The sequence below is a fragment of the Macaca nemestrina genome, chromosome 2 (assembly GCF_043159975.1).
Source record: "Macaca nemestrina isolate mMacNem1 chromosome 2, mMacNem.hap1, whole genome shotgun sequence".
Classification (NCBI taxonomy): domain Eukaryota; kingdom Metazoa; phylum Chordata; class Mammalia; order Primates; family Cercopithecidae; genus Macaca; species Macaca nemestrina.
In genome coordinates this window covers 14,449,794-14,463,420 of record NC_092126.1, presented here as the reverse complement: position 1 = coordinate 14,463,420, position 13,627 = coordinate 14,449,794, and the positions used below count along the sequence as shown (strand labels likewise).

The following is a 13,627-nucleotide window of genomic DNA, read 5'->3' as shown; positions in this document are numbered from 1 at the left end:
ATACCCATTCATTTTCATCTTATACTTGAAGAATTAATGATAAAAAATCCACCAGTAGGCGTTAGATATTTTAAATATCTTTATACCAACCTTAAAATGTTGGTATAAAGAGCTGTTAAGGAATTTTTTTTTAATCATACAGATTGACTCCTTATGTATAACAAAAATGATTTTTGGATCACCTACTTTTTTGGCTATCTTGCTACTGCTTGACTTAATGAGCACTGAATCAGTGAGTACTAAATTCATTCATAAAAAACACTTATCATAAAAGGAATATACTTACGCTACAGTAATACAAGCTTCTCTAACCACCTGGGATCTAAGATCCTTAGCTGAAAGTTTAAGTGCTCCATCCAACAAGCGTAAATGTTGAAAAAAGCAATCATACTGTGCAGCTCCAGCAACAAGCAGTGATCGGATTTTCTTCAGCTGAAATAAAGAATTTTCATTATTGACAAAAAAGGTGGAAGTGCAAAAAAAAAAAAAAAAAAAAAAAAGCTACCTAAACTACATTATTTAAACAAAAACTTTCTAAAAATGAAACATATGTAATGTTTCATTATATTACTATATTCAGACATTTTAGTAGCATTAAATATTTAGTAGCATTAAAAAGGTATCTTATAAATAAATATGCCAACAAAAAGCTGTCTGAAAAATAGTATTATAGATTTAGTTATAAGCACAACAGAGAAATGTAATCTATAAGTACATAAATTGTAAAGTTTTAAGAGAATCCATTTAATTTATTTATTCATGTGTCTTTTAGCTTAATCCCCAGTGTGATAATAGGGAGTCTTTCTTTTACTTGTGGTAAAATACACATGAACAAAATTCACTATTTTAACCATTTTAAAGTATACAATTCAGTGGCATTAAGTGCATTCACAAGGTTGTGTGACCATTACCATCACTATCTACGAAGGGAGCCTATTTTTAAAAGTGCCAAATTTGGAAACTTTTAGCATTACTTTTTTTTTGCTGCGGAACATTTTTTTTTTTTTTTTTTGAGACAGTCTTGCTCTGTTGTCCAGGCTGGAGTGCAGTGGTGCCACTGCAGCCCACTGCAACTTGCACCTCCAGGGTTTAAGTGGTTTTCGTGCCTCAGCCTCCCCAGTAGCTGGGATTACAGATACATGCCACCGTGCCTGAATAATTTTTGTATTTTTGGTAGAGATGGGGTTTCACTGTGTTGGCCAGGCTGGTCTCAAACTCCTGGCCTCAACGGATCCACCCGCCTTGGCCTCCCAGCAGGAGTGAGCCACTACATCTGGCCTGCTGTTGAATTTTTAATTTCTTAAATGTTTAATTATTATGAATACATAATAGTTGTACATTTTTATGAAGTACATGTGATATTTTGATAAAAGCACACAATGTGTAACAATCAAATCAGGGTAATTGGGGTATCTGTCACCTCAAATGTCAATCAGTTCTTTCTGTTAGAAACATTCCAATTCTACTCTTTTAGTTATTTTGAAATATACAATAAATTATTGTTAACTACAGTCACCCTATTGTGCTGCCTAACACTGGATCTTATTCTTGCACTAACTGTATTTTTGTACCCTTCAACTATTTCCTCTTTATTTCCCTGCTCAACCCCCAACCACCTTTCTCAGTCTATAGTAACCATTATTCCACTCTCTATCTCAAGTTCAATTTTTTTAGGTCTCACATATTAGTGAGAACATGCAATCTTTTTCTTTCTGTTACTGGCTTGTTTCACTAAACATAACGTCCTCCAGTTCCATCCACGTTGTTGCAAACCACAGGATTTCATCCTTTTTATGGTGGAATAATATTCCAATGTGTGTATGTACCACATTTTCTTTATCCATTATTCACCGATGGACATTTAGGTATATTCCATCTCTTGGATTTTTGTGAATAGTGCTGCAATAAACATGAAAGTGCAGATATCTTTTCAATATATTGATTTCTTTTCTTTTGGATATATACCCAGCTGTGGGATTGCTAGATCATATTGTGGTTTTATTTTTATTTTTATTATTTTTTAAGAAACTTCCATACTGTTCTCCCTGCATGTGGTGGCTCACACCTGTAATCTCAGCACTTTGGGAAGCCAAGGAGGGTAGGTGACTTGAGCCCAGGAGTTTGAGACCTGCCTGGGCAACATAGGGAGATAAAAGTTAGCTGGGCATGGTGGCATGTGCCTGTAGTCCCAGGTACTTGGATGGCTGAGGTGGGAGGACTGCTTAAGCCCCGGAGGTCAAGACTGTAGTGAGCCATGATTGCGCCACTGTATTCCAGCTCGGGAAACAGAGCGACACCCAGTCCCCAACTACAATACAATACAATACAATACCCAAACTAAATAAACTAAGCTAAAATAAAGAACGAAACTAAACTAAAATAAAATTTATATTTCTATCAGCAATGTACAACTGTTCCTCTTTCTCCACATCCTTGCCAGCATTCTTGTTTTTTGCCTGTTACTGCCTGTCTTTTAAATAAAAGTCATTTTAACAGGGATGAGATAATATCTCACTGAAGTTTTAATTTGTATCTGTCTGATAACTAGTCATGTTGAGCATTTTCCCACATACGTGTTGTCCATTTGTATCTCCTCTTTTGAGAAATGTCTATTTAGATCTTTTGCCCACTTTTAAATCAGATTACTTATTTTTCCTATAGAATTTTTTGAGTGACATATATTCTGGTTATTACTCCCTTATCAGATGGGTAGTTTGCAAATATCTTCTCCTATTCTGTGGGTTGTCTCTTCATTTTGTTGACTGTTTCCATTGTTGTATAGGAACTTTTTAGCTTGATGTGATCTTATTTGTCCATTTTTGCTTTGGCTGCCTATGCTTTTGAGGTCTTACTCAAGAAATCTTTGCCCAGACCAACATCCTAGAAAGTGTTTCTCCAACGTTTTCTTGTAGTAGTTTGATAGTTTGAGGTCTTAGATTTAAGTCTTTAATCAATTTTGATGTGATTTATGTATAGTGGGACATAGGGGTCTAGTTTCATTCTTCTGCAATGTGGATATCCAGTTTTCCCAATACCATTTATTGAACTGTCCTTTCTCTGTTGTGTGTTCTTGGCACCTCTGCTGAAAATGAGTTGAGTATAAATGCAAGGATTTATCTCTGGGTTCTCTATTCTGTTCCACTGGTCTCTTTTTTACTTTTATTATTTTTTAAGAAACTTCCATACTGTTCTCCCTGCATGTGGTAGCTCACACCTGTAATCTCAGCACTTTGGGAGGCCAAGGTGGGTGGGTCACTTGAGCCAGTACCATGTTATTTGAGTTACTACAGCTTTGTAAATATTATTTGAAGTCAGGAGGGATGCCTCCAGCTTTGTTCTTTTTGCTTAGGATTGCCTTCACTCACTATTATTGATCTTTTGTAGTTCCATATGAATTTTAGTACCGTTTTCTCTATTTTTATGAAGAATGTCATCGGTATTTTGAGAGATTGCACTGTATCTGCACACGCTTTGGGGACTGTGGACTTTCTGACAACATTGATTCTTCCAATTAATATGAACATGGAATATATCTTTGTTTTTTGTGTCCTCTTTAATTTCTTTCATCGATGTTTTTATAGTTTTCATTGGAGAGATCTTTTACTTCTTTGGTAAAGTTTATTTCTAGATATTTTAGTTGTAGCTACTGTAAATGAGGTTATATTTGTAGCTATTGTAAATGGGGTTACATTCTCAGTTTCTTTTTCAAGTTGTTTATTGTTGGCATATAGAAATGTTACTGATTTTTGTACGTTGATTTTGTATCCTGCAACTTCACTGAATTTTTTTTGGTGGTGTTTTTAGGTTTTTCTAAATATAAGATCATATCATCTGCAAACAAGGATAATTTGACTTCTTCCTTTCCAATTTGGATGCTCTTTATTTCTTTAGAAGAAATGGGACACCTTTCTAGACACAAAAAACCTACCAAGATTGAACCATGAAGAAATCCAAAACCTGAAAAGTCCAATAACAAGTAACAAGATAGAAGTAGTAATTAAAAGTCTCTCAATAAAGAAAAGCCCAAGACTTCACTATTTCATTGTTGAATTCTATCAAACATTTAAAGTCGAACTAATGCCAATTGTACTCAAACTATTTAAAAAAAAAAAAAATCAAGGAGGAGAAAATACTTCCAAACTCATTCTACGATGCCAGTATCATCCTGATACCAAAACCAAAGACAAAACAAACAAAGAAAACTACAGGCCAGTATTTCTGATGAACATAGATGCAAAAATCCTCAACAAAATACTATTAAACCAAATTCAACAACACATTTAAAAGATCATTCATCATGATCAAGTGGGATAAATCCCAGGATGCAAGGATGGTTTAATACACATGAATTAATAAATGTGACACATCAGATCAACAGAATGAAGGACAAAAACCACATGACCCTTTTTACAGATGCTGAAAAAATATTCAATAAAATTCAACATTGCATCATAATAAAAACTCTCAAAAAACTAAGTATAGAAGGAATATACCTCAGCATGATGAATATACCTCAGCATGCTGAATATACCTCAGCATGGTATGTAAAACAAACCCACAGCCAATATCATACTGAATAGCGAAAAACAGAAAGCCTTTCCTCTAAGGTCTGGAATAAGACAAGGATGCCCACTTTCAACACTTTTATTCAAGAGTACTAGAAGGCCTAGCCAGAGTAACTAGACAAGAAAAGGCATTACTTTTACAGTATTTGATTGACAAATGTCATCCACATGAAAACCATACATACATAATAAAATTACATTGATCAAAAGAGATACAACACACGTGCACATCTGTGCTCACACAAACTCAGAAGCTAAAAGTCTACTTATCACACCAATATTGTATATAATTTCACATTTAACTCAGAGGTTTTCTAAATTTTAAAATGTCTTTAGGCTGGGCGCGGTGGCTCAAGCCTGTAATCCCAGCACTTTGGGAGGCCGAGATGGGCGGATCACGAGGTCAGGAGATCGAGATCATCCTGGCTAACATGGTGAAACCCCGTCTCTACTAAGAAAATACAAAAAACTAGCCGGGCGTGGTGGCAGGCGCCTGTAGACCCAGCTACTGGGGAGGCTGAGGCAGGAGAATGGCATAAACCCGGGAGGCGGAGCTTGCAGTGAGCTGAGATCCGGCCATTGCACTCCAGCCTGGGCGACAGAGTGAGACTCTGTCTCAAATAAAATAAAATAAAATAAGTCTTTAAAGTTAAATCAGATGCATAAAGATGTAAATGTAAAAAAACCCTGCTATGGACATTAGGAAAAAAATCAAAAGAATGTTATACAATCCTGGGCATATGAGGAAGGGAAAACTATCATAAACAGAGGAGAATTTTCAAGTGTCTAAATTATAACTAAAAACAAAATAAACATCACAATACGGTAGGATAAAATTACCTGCAACGTATATAAGATGACACACAAAGAATGACAAGAAAAAGACAAATACAGTAGTTTCCCCTTACCTGCAAGGGATATGTACCAAGACCCCCAGTGGATGCCTAAAACCTCAGATAGTACTGAACCCTATATACCTTTTTTTTCCCATAAATATTTACCTATGATAAAGTTTAATTTATAAATTAGACACAGTAAGAGATTAATGACAATAATACGGAAAAACTATAATAATATATTGTAATAAACATTATGTGAATGTAGGTCTATCAAAGCATCTTCTTATTTCCTGGCCATGGTCGACCATGAGTAACTAAAGCCATGGAAACTGAAACCATAGGTAAGGGGGGACTATTGTAACCTGTGATTAAATTGGGTAAAATAAATATATTTAAATATGTTAAAAGTTACTAGTGATAAATTCACAAAGTCACATTTCTCCCCAATACAATGGCAAAAATTTTTTAAATTTGAAAAGAAAACAGATGCTCTCAAACACTGTAAGATTATATGTGACTAACACCTTTGTTCAAAATATTTTGGCAGCATCTACTAAAATAAAATTGCAGCAATTCTTTACCCAACAATCCACATTTTAAAATCTAACCTACAAAAATAAAAGCACCATTGTTACAAATGTGTGTAAGGATGTTTACTTAAACACTGCTAAAATAGCAAAACAATAAAAAAAACTGAAAATCCATCAAATGGCAAATGATTTTAAAAATTACACGTTGTGGGGTGGGGAGATGGGGGAGGGATAGCATTAGGAGATACACCTAATGTAAATGATGAGTTAATGAGTGCAGCACACCAACATGGCACATGTATACATATATAACAAACCTGCATGTTGTGCACATGTACCCTAGAACTTAAAGTATAAAAGAAACAAACAAAAGATCAGATTCCTATGATATAACACACATACACAAATTACATGTACACATATTAAACTAAGGAATATATGTACATATTGATCTGCACTCAATAAATATCTGAGCAACTATTATGTGCCTGACATCTATACCAGGTGTACTGAATGAGCACGATTTGTTAAGAAAAAAAAAAAAGAAGCAAGTTACTAAATAATGTATCAAGTATGATCTCTCTTTTTTTTTTTAACAAAGAGAGTAGGGGAAAATTGTGCGTACCTTGTCATATATGTTTAAATACATATAACACAGAAAAGGATATACTCTAAAATGAAAAGTGTGTTTTGTTTTTTTTTTTTAAGAGACAGGGTTTCACTCTGTTGCCCAGGCTGGAGCACAGTGGTACAATCATAGCTCACTGTAACCTCAGACTCCTGGGCTCAAGCAACCTCCCATCTTAGCCTCCACAAAAGTTTATTTCTTTAACAGGTAGGAAACTATTAACTTTTTCTCTGTAGTTTTCTGCATTGTTTCACTCATTACAATAAGCCTGTGTCATTTTTCTAATAAAAAAAAAAAAAATCAAAAGACCATCTGTTGTTTCCAAATGGGTAGTTTTTAAGCAAAACCCCAAAAAAAACCCTTAAGTAAAAAGATGACGTTTTATACTAACAATACTTAATCTGTCATGTTTCTCTACAGATCACCTGTGACAAACAAGAATAGGAGCCATATTTAACAAATTTGGAGGAACACTCTGTTAAAAACAGTATTTCAATGTTTTAAGATATGTAGACTTCCTAACAAAGACAAAAATGGTCCTTTGCTCATGGTGTCATAAAAGCCACATTTGTCCAAAGACCCTGCATTTGATTTAATTAATCAAAATGGGGATTTTCATGATCAGCCAGGTTGGGGCCTCTCAGAGCAGAACAGTCTTCAAATGCAGCCCTTTCTCTGGCTTCTTGAAAACTCTGAGGTACTCATTTGGTACAAGTAATCTGGTTATGTAAACAATAAGTTCACAAATTTAAACAACATATTGCTTACTGTCAACACAAATATTATTTTAAATTTTATCAAATATTTTCCTTAAGGAATTTAGGCTAAATAAAATATTCTTAACTCAAGGGTATCTGACCTTTATAAATGAAATCACAGGAGAAATATGCATTACATTCACATGGGAAGAAAAAAAGCCAGATAAATGCACATTCTGTTGTGAATTTATATTGATGCTATAAAAACACTGAGCATGCAGGTAAAGTGCTATAAAAACACTGAGCATGCAGGTAAAGTGAACTGCTTTACCGGTAAACCTTACATGACTTGAGGATAGTGCTAATAAGCAACTGTATAAGTCCACAGAAAGGCCAAAGCCCTGTGAATCTCACATTGTGCTGATCAGTCAAAAACAGCACATGTGGTGAGGCTACCAAATGTGTAGGCACCATCTGATAAGCCAAACCAAAATAAAAATTGATCCTAAACCAGAAAATGAGTATTTTATCAATATATTCTCCAGAAAGAAATGTTACCTACCAGACTCTATTTTATAAGTGAATACCATATAGTACTACTACTGAATTTCCATGTTTTTTAAAAGGAACATCAATAAAGAAGATAAAATTAAAGACAAAAACTTACTGCATTGGCACGCTGATCCCAGTCATGTTTGTCATCTGACAAAATTTCCCTGATTTTATTTAATGTTTCTTCGAGTTCTCGACTAGAATAAATCTTAAAAAAAAAGATTCAGAATTATAACAGTGTTTCTTGCCATGAACAATATCAAAATTATGCCCTGATGTTTAAAATAATCTTTCACCTACTAAGTTTATTTCTCATTCTAGCACCATTTCTAATGGAGAATAGAAATACATTATAGACAACAATAACACAAAACGCTTTTTCTTCCTTACTTGTTACCATTTTTGCTATTTCTTCCCTCATAAATAACTTCAAATAAGCTCTTAACATGCTTTGTAATTTTAAAAACAAGATGTCAAATATCTAAGAATAAATAAAAGTCTAATTTCTCAAAATGACTTCAAGTGTATAACCTATCTTATTGCATTCATATACATATTACACAATATTACCAAAAGGACATGTTTTAAGTTAGTTTTGATTTTCTCTCTTCTGTCATGATAAACTATAGTCAGGATAGCTACATGTTTTGTTCCCTCTGGAGCCAATCCTTTGTCAAACTGCTATTCACCATTATTCTTTCATTCACTTAAAAAATATTCACATAACACAAAGGTACTATGCCAGGCAATGGGGAGGACTATGGTTAGCCAAAATAGACATGGTCTTTGCTTTATGGAGAGTACAATCTACTCAGGGAGATTTTAAAAATCAATCAAACATGAAACTACAAATAGGAAGTCCCACAAAAGAAAACGAAAGTTTATACATAAGAGGGGTATGACCTATGAGGAAAGTCAAGATTGAGCTGAGAGCTAAATAATATGTAGGATATCATTAGGCAAAGTGGAGAGATTTGCTTTCCCTAGAGAGTTAATATCATGTGCAAAGGCTCTGTGACAAAGTAAATGAAAGAAGGCCAGAGTAAGGAATAAAAAGTATAAAGGGAACTGGGAGAAGAGCCAATGACCCAGGTGTGAGGATGGAACAGCTATAACCACATTGTTGACCATGGGAGGAGACAATGCAGAGGAATTAGAAATGAGAAATAGACTCCTGGTGATACCAACTGAGTCTCTTCATCAAATTGCCTTACATCTTTCACTTTCAACGCTATTAAATTCACCTTTTGCTTAACAGAGTAAGAGCAAAAGAGAGAGAAAGAGAGTGCTTGCAAACGCAAAGGAGAGCAAGGCATGAGACAAGGCTGGGACGAGGTAGATGGTGACCAGGTAACATTCTGTTATGTGGTTAAAGAAACTTCTGAGCTAGCTCTTTCCTGCCTCTCACCTTCTCTTCACAATACCCCTCTGCCATTTTCCAGAATGTTCTACCACCCCTAATCTTATGATGCATTCCCCTGGAACACAATGCAAGGTTCCCCTTCCTCCAGTAAGGAAGAAGAGAGTCGACTCAAAAATGTACTTCTTTAAACATTCTTTTAGCAGGTATACAAGCAAAAGAAGCTTGAAAACCCACTAAGTTAGGTATCTGTTGCAGTAGAATGATTCCTAGGTTTCTAACTTTTGTAACCGATTAAGTAATGGTTTACACACAGAGAATACTGGAAGACCATTATTTCAGTTTCAAACAGGATAAGTTTGAGGTGTCTGAGACATCTGAAAGAGGGCGTCAGGTAAACAATCACAGTGGACAAATCATTTTGGAACTCAGGAGAGATCTGGCTTGGAGGTTAAAATCTGGGCATTACCTAGATAAAACGTAGGAACTGAAGCCAGCGGTTTGAAGGAGGTGACTCAGTAAGAAAACAGAGAATGAGAAGACAGGGCCCAGAACTAACCCTTAAGAAATTCCATATTCAACAGCCAAGTAGAGAAGGATGTGCTTATAAAAGAGACAGAGATGAAGTGGACAAAGATGTAGAGGAAATAAAATGGAAGAACATTACATCACAAGCACCTAAAATTAAACGCCAAAACAGTGGCTATAGTCAACAGTGCTAAATACTGATAAAAGAACAAGGAAAAAAAAATTCCAAACGGGTTGATTCTGGTGCCTCAACGATGATCAGTGATTTACTCAAGACCTGTTTCAACGTAAGAATAAGCTAGAAAGAAGTGGGATGAAGTGAGTAACAAGTTATAGAAATACCAAGTACAGACAACTCTTTTGGAAAAGCTGACTGTGAGGGTCAAAATAAAAAATAGTGTCTGGAAGATACGGAGTCCAGTGAGACTTTTGTTTTTTTAACTGAAGAACCCAGCCACGTTAAGAGATAAACAGAAAGAGCTTGAACCCACATGAGATTACTGATTGTGTAAATGTATTAAGGAAGCAGAAAATACTAGGCTTTGGAGCACTGGTGGAGGTGCTGGCCTTTGAAGAAGGACCATGTTCCTGGAGCAACAGGACAGAAGGAATGTACAGTAGAGAAGAATGTTAACAGAAAGATCATGCTCCCATTTGATGGTGACTGCTTATTTACTAAAGTAAGGGGCTGAGAGAAGAGAGGAGGACAGAGACAGGCTGATGGATAGAAAGGAAAGAAACATGTCTGATAGCTATATTAAGCAGAGAAATAACTGATCACAGAAACATAGTAAGGATATCAGATTGCTGAGGGCTCATTTTATGTGAATTCCACCAAAAATCATGAGCCCTAACATGTGACTTTCTCTAACAGCACGGTTTCAGGATGTAGAGAAAATAAAAAGTTGGGAATATCCACAGTTGTAGGTTTGTAAAATCCGTATTTTTAAAAAATCACTGTTTAATACTTTGTTATGAAAAAAAAAAAAAACAGAAAAGCAAGGGATTTTAGTATATTATGTATAGTCCTACCACAAGAAACCATGGTATCAAAGCTTAGATAAGAAGGAAATCAAAGCATAGATGAGAAGGAAAGTATAAAGTGATGGATGATTAATTGAGAGTGAGTAGAAAAGACAATGGACTGAACATCCTTGAAATCACGCAGAAGTAGTTGTTAGAACTTCAAAAAGCAAGGGAATCCTGGTCAGTAATGAGATACTTCAATTAACAACTTTGGAAACATAACAGTAACACAGAGATGATATCAAAATCCAACGTGTGACTATGAACTGGGTAGCTATGGTGAAAGTGAGGAGGTGGTCTAGAAATTGAATTCATCAAGAATGTGTGAAAATTTAGGAAAATAATAATAGCTAACATACACTTCTTACACTTCATCTGTACTGTCATAGCTAGCCTCACAATAACCCTTGGCATAAGTACTAATAATTCCCATTTTAAGATGAGGAAACTGAAGTACAGAGGGTTAAGTAATGTACCTAAGGTTACACAGCTAGTGTGGTAGAGCTGGGATTCAAACGTAGGCAGCACTGGAATGTTGTCAAGATCAGTACATACCAATAATAAGAAGGCTGGCCAGGGAGTATGAACCTCATATAAATGGGTATAGGAATAATGGTCACAAAGTAATAATGAGGAGTGAAAGCACAACAAACTTATTATCAATTACTAAGAGTATGAGAGCCAAGAATAATAAACAGCTTTATCTTTAAAGAGGGTAAAAAAAAATCAGATTCTAATCAAGGAAAGAACATTGAATGGACCCTTTAAAAATGGGGTTAAAGCTTAGGGGAGTTGCTGCTTATGAAAAAGATGTTTCCAAGGGAACAATGGAAGGTGTGGAACATTTACAGGGTGGTGAGGGTGGCAGAGAGGCCCAGCTGGAAGAAAGCAATGAGTAATTGTAAAATAGCCTTTTCCCCTCCATATAGTTGAGTAGCCCTTGGCTGCCCATACCATGATGTTACCAGTCTGACAAGAACATACTGAACAATAAAAATATTCAAGTTCAACTAAGTTTTACTGATTGTTCCTACAACACTAATCTTCCCCTTATATGAAAGGCTGTAAAACACAAAAGGAGGAAGTGATACGTTTTCCCTATTATTTAAAAAATATCTTAAAATAAGAAAAAACATATGTCTCAATAAAGGGATAAAATACAGTCAAACCAGAAAACTTTTTGAAGCTTTCTTCTAACTTTTTAAGATCTTAAATACCTTAAGGACAATTTTCCTTTCAGAGAGCTAAAAAGGTAATACAGGCAATAGAAGGTAGTTCGCAAGTAAAGCGATGTGAGAATATTTTCAAATAGACATGCTAAAGAGTATTCACACCCATCATACTGGTAAAAATATTCCGAGTTACAACAACAAGTATTGGCAAGGATGTGATGAAATTAGAACTATCATACCTTTCTCACAGGAGTCTGAACTGGTACAACAACCCTACAGGGTAACATCTAAGTAAACTTAAAGATTATAACCATGCAATTCTACTCCTGTGTTTATACCCTAAAGAAACTCCTACCTACAAATAATCAAGGACATATGTACAAAAATATTCATTGCAGGCTGGTGTGGTGGCTCACGCCTGTAAGCCCAGCACTTTGGGAGGCCAAGGTGAGGAGTTGGAGACCAGCCTGACCAACATCGTGAAACCCTGTCTCTACTAAAAATACAAAATATTAGCTGGACGTGGTGGCGGGGCGCCTGTAATTTCAGCTACTCAGGAGGCTGAGGCAGGAGAATCGCTTTAACCCAGGAGGTGGGAGGTCGCAGTGAGCCAAGATTGTGCCACTGCACTCCAGTCTGGGCAACAGAGCAAGACTTCATCTCAGAAAAAAAAAAAAAAAAAAAAAAAAAAAAAAAAAAAATTCATTGCAGCATGATATGGAATAGCCAAAAACCAGAAACAACCTATAAACGCACCGTGGTCTGTTCATACAATAGAATACCACCTATCAATCCAAATGAATGAACTAGAATCACAAATTTTACATTGGGAAAAAATATAAATAACACCACTGTAAAAAGTCAGGTTGTAGAATGTTACATACAATATAACATTTATGTGTAGTTTTAAGTCATGGAAATAATACTCTTATTTATGCATGTGTCCACTTTACTTCAATAACATCTGTATGAATGACTTCCAAATTTCTATCATCAACTAATCTATACTCTGTGAGCTCAAAACTCATTAATTTAAGAATCTAAACACTGCAGTATAATGTGATTCAACAATATGATTCAATTCTATTTCAGCCTCACTGAAAAATCACTTGAAAATCTAATTGTACCAACAAATAATGGCTTGGTGGTAATAAGCCAAATATTTTATTTATATAGCTATTTAACAAAAAAAAAAATTCTTAAAAAGGGACAGAGACAAATAATTATACGAACAGGCACATAGGTGATATTCATGGGGAGTGCCACTGGTAGCCTTACCTGAACAGAAGGGACGTCTGTAAAAGCTTTTATAAAATCATCTTCATCAACTGCTCCAGCACCTCCTTCCTTAGAAGCACCTGCTAATTAAAAGGAAATTAATTTCCTAAGATTCATTTTTAAGCATCTTAACATTAATGACAACATGAAAAATAAAACACTTTTGATATCAACAAAAGTATAATTTTGAGGGATATTCCATTTTATAAGAAAGCATTTAAAAAATCTCCAACTTTCAGAAAGGTCAAGGTACTTTGTAATGCCGATTAAGTATAAGGTGCTAGCCTAGGCTGGTTGTAATATTCGAACTGTAAGAACACAGCCCTGAAACCCACCTCCCTATTCAATGCACTTGCGAACACACATAAACATAAGGATAAACGTTTTAAAAGTTGAACAGCAACTTAAAATGACACTAAATGTCAGTAATTGATAGAGTGGTGCAGAAAAT

The 13,627-nt window shown here is 35.2% G+C and overlaps 1 protein-coding gene across 50 annotated transcripts in view; it reads right to left on the bottom strand.

Moving 5' to 3' along the window:
* The window catches only part of LOC105470926 (cytoplasmic linker associated protein 2), a 220,733-nt gene that overhangs the window by 127,792 nt on the left and 79,314 nt on the right, over nt 1-13,627 (bottom strand). For 26 of the 50 annotated variants that reach the window (XM_071090719.1, XM_071090725.1, XM_071090727.1 and 23 more), the window contains 3 exons: nt 13,177-13,259; nt 7,928-8,020; nt 287-432 (listed from right to left, as the gene is read on the bottom strand). In XM_071090719.1, the coding sequence (XP_070946820.1) occupies nt 287-432; nt 7,928-8,020; nt 13,177-13,259 (322 nt within the window). The remainder of the gene's footprint in view (nt 1-286; nt 433-7,927; nt 8,021-13,176; nt 13,260-13,627) is intronic. The other 24 variants (XM_071090720.1, XM_071090723.1, XM_071090728.1 and 21 more) reach the window with 1 other exon arrangement.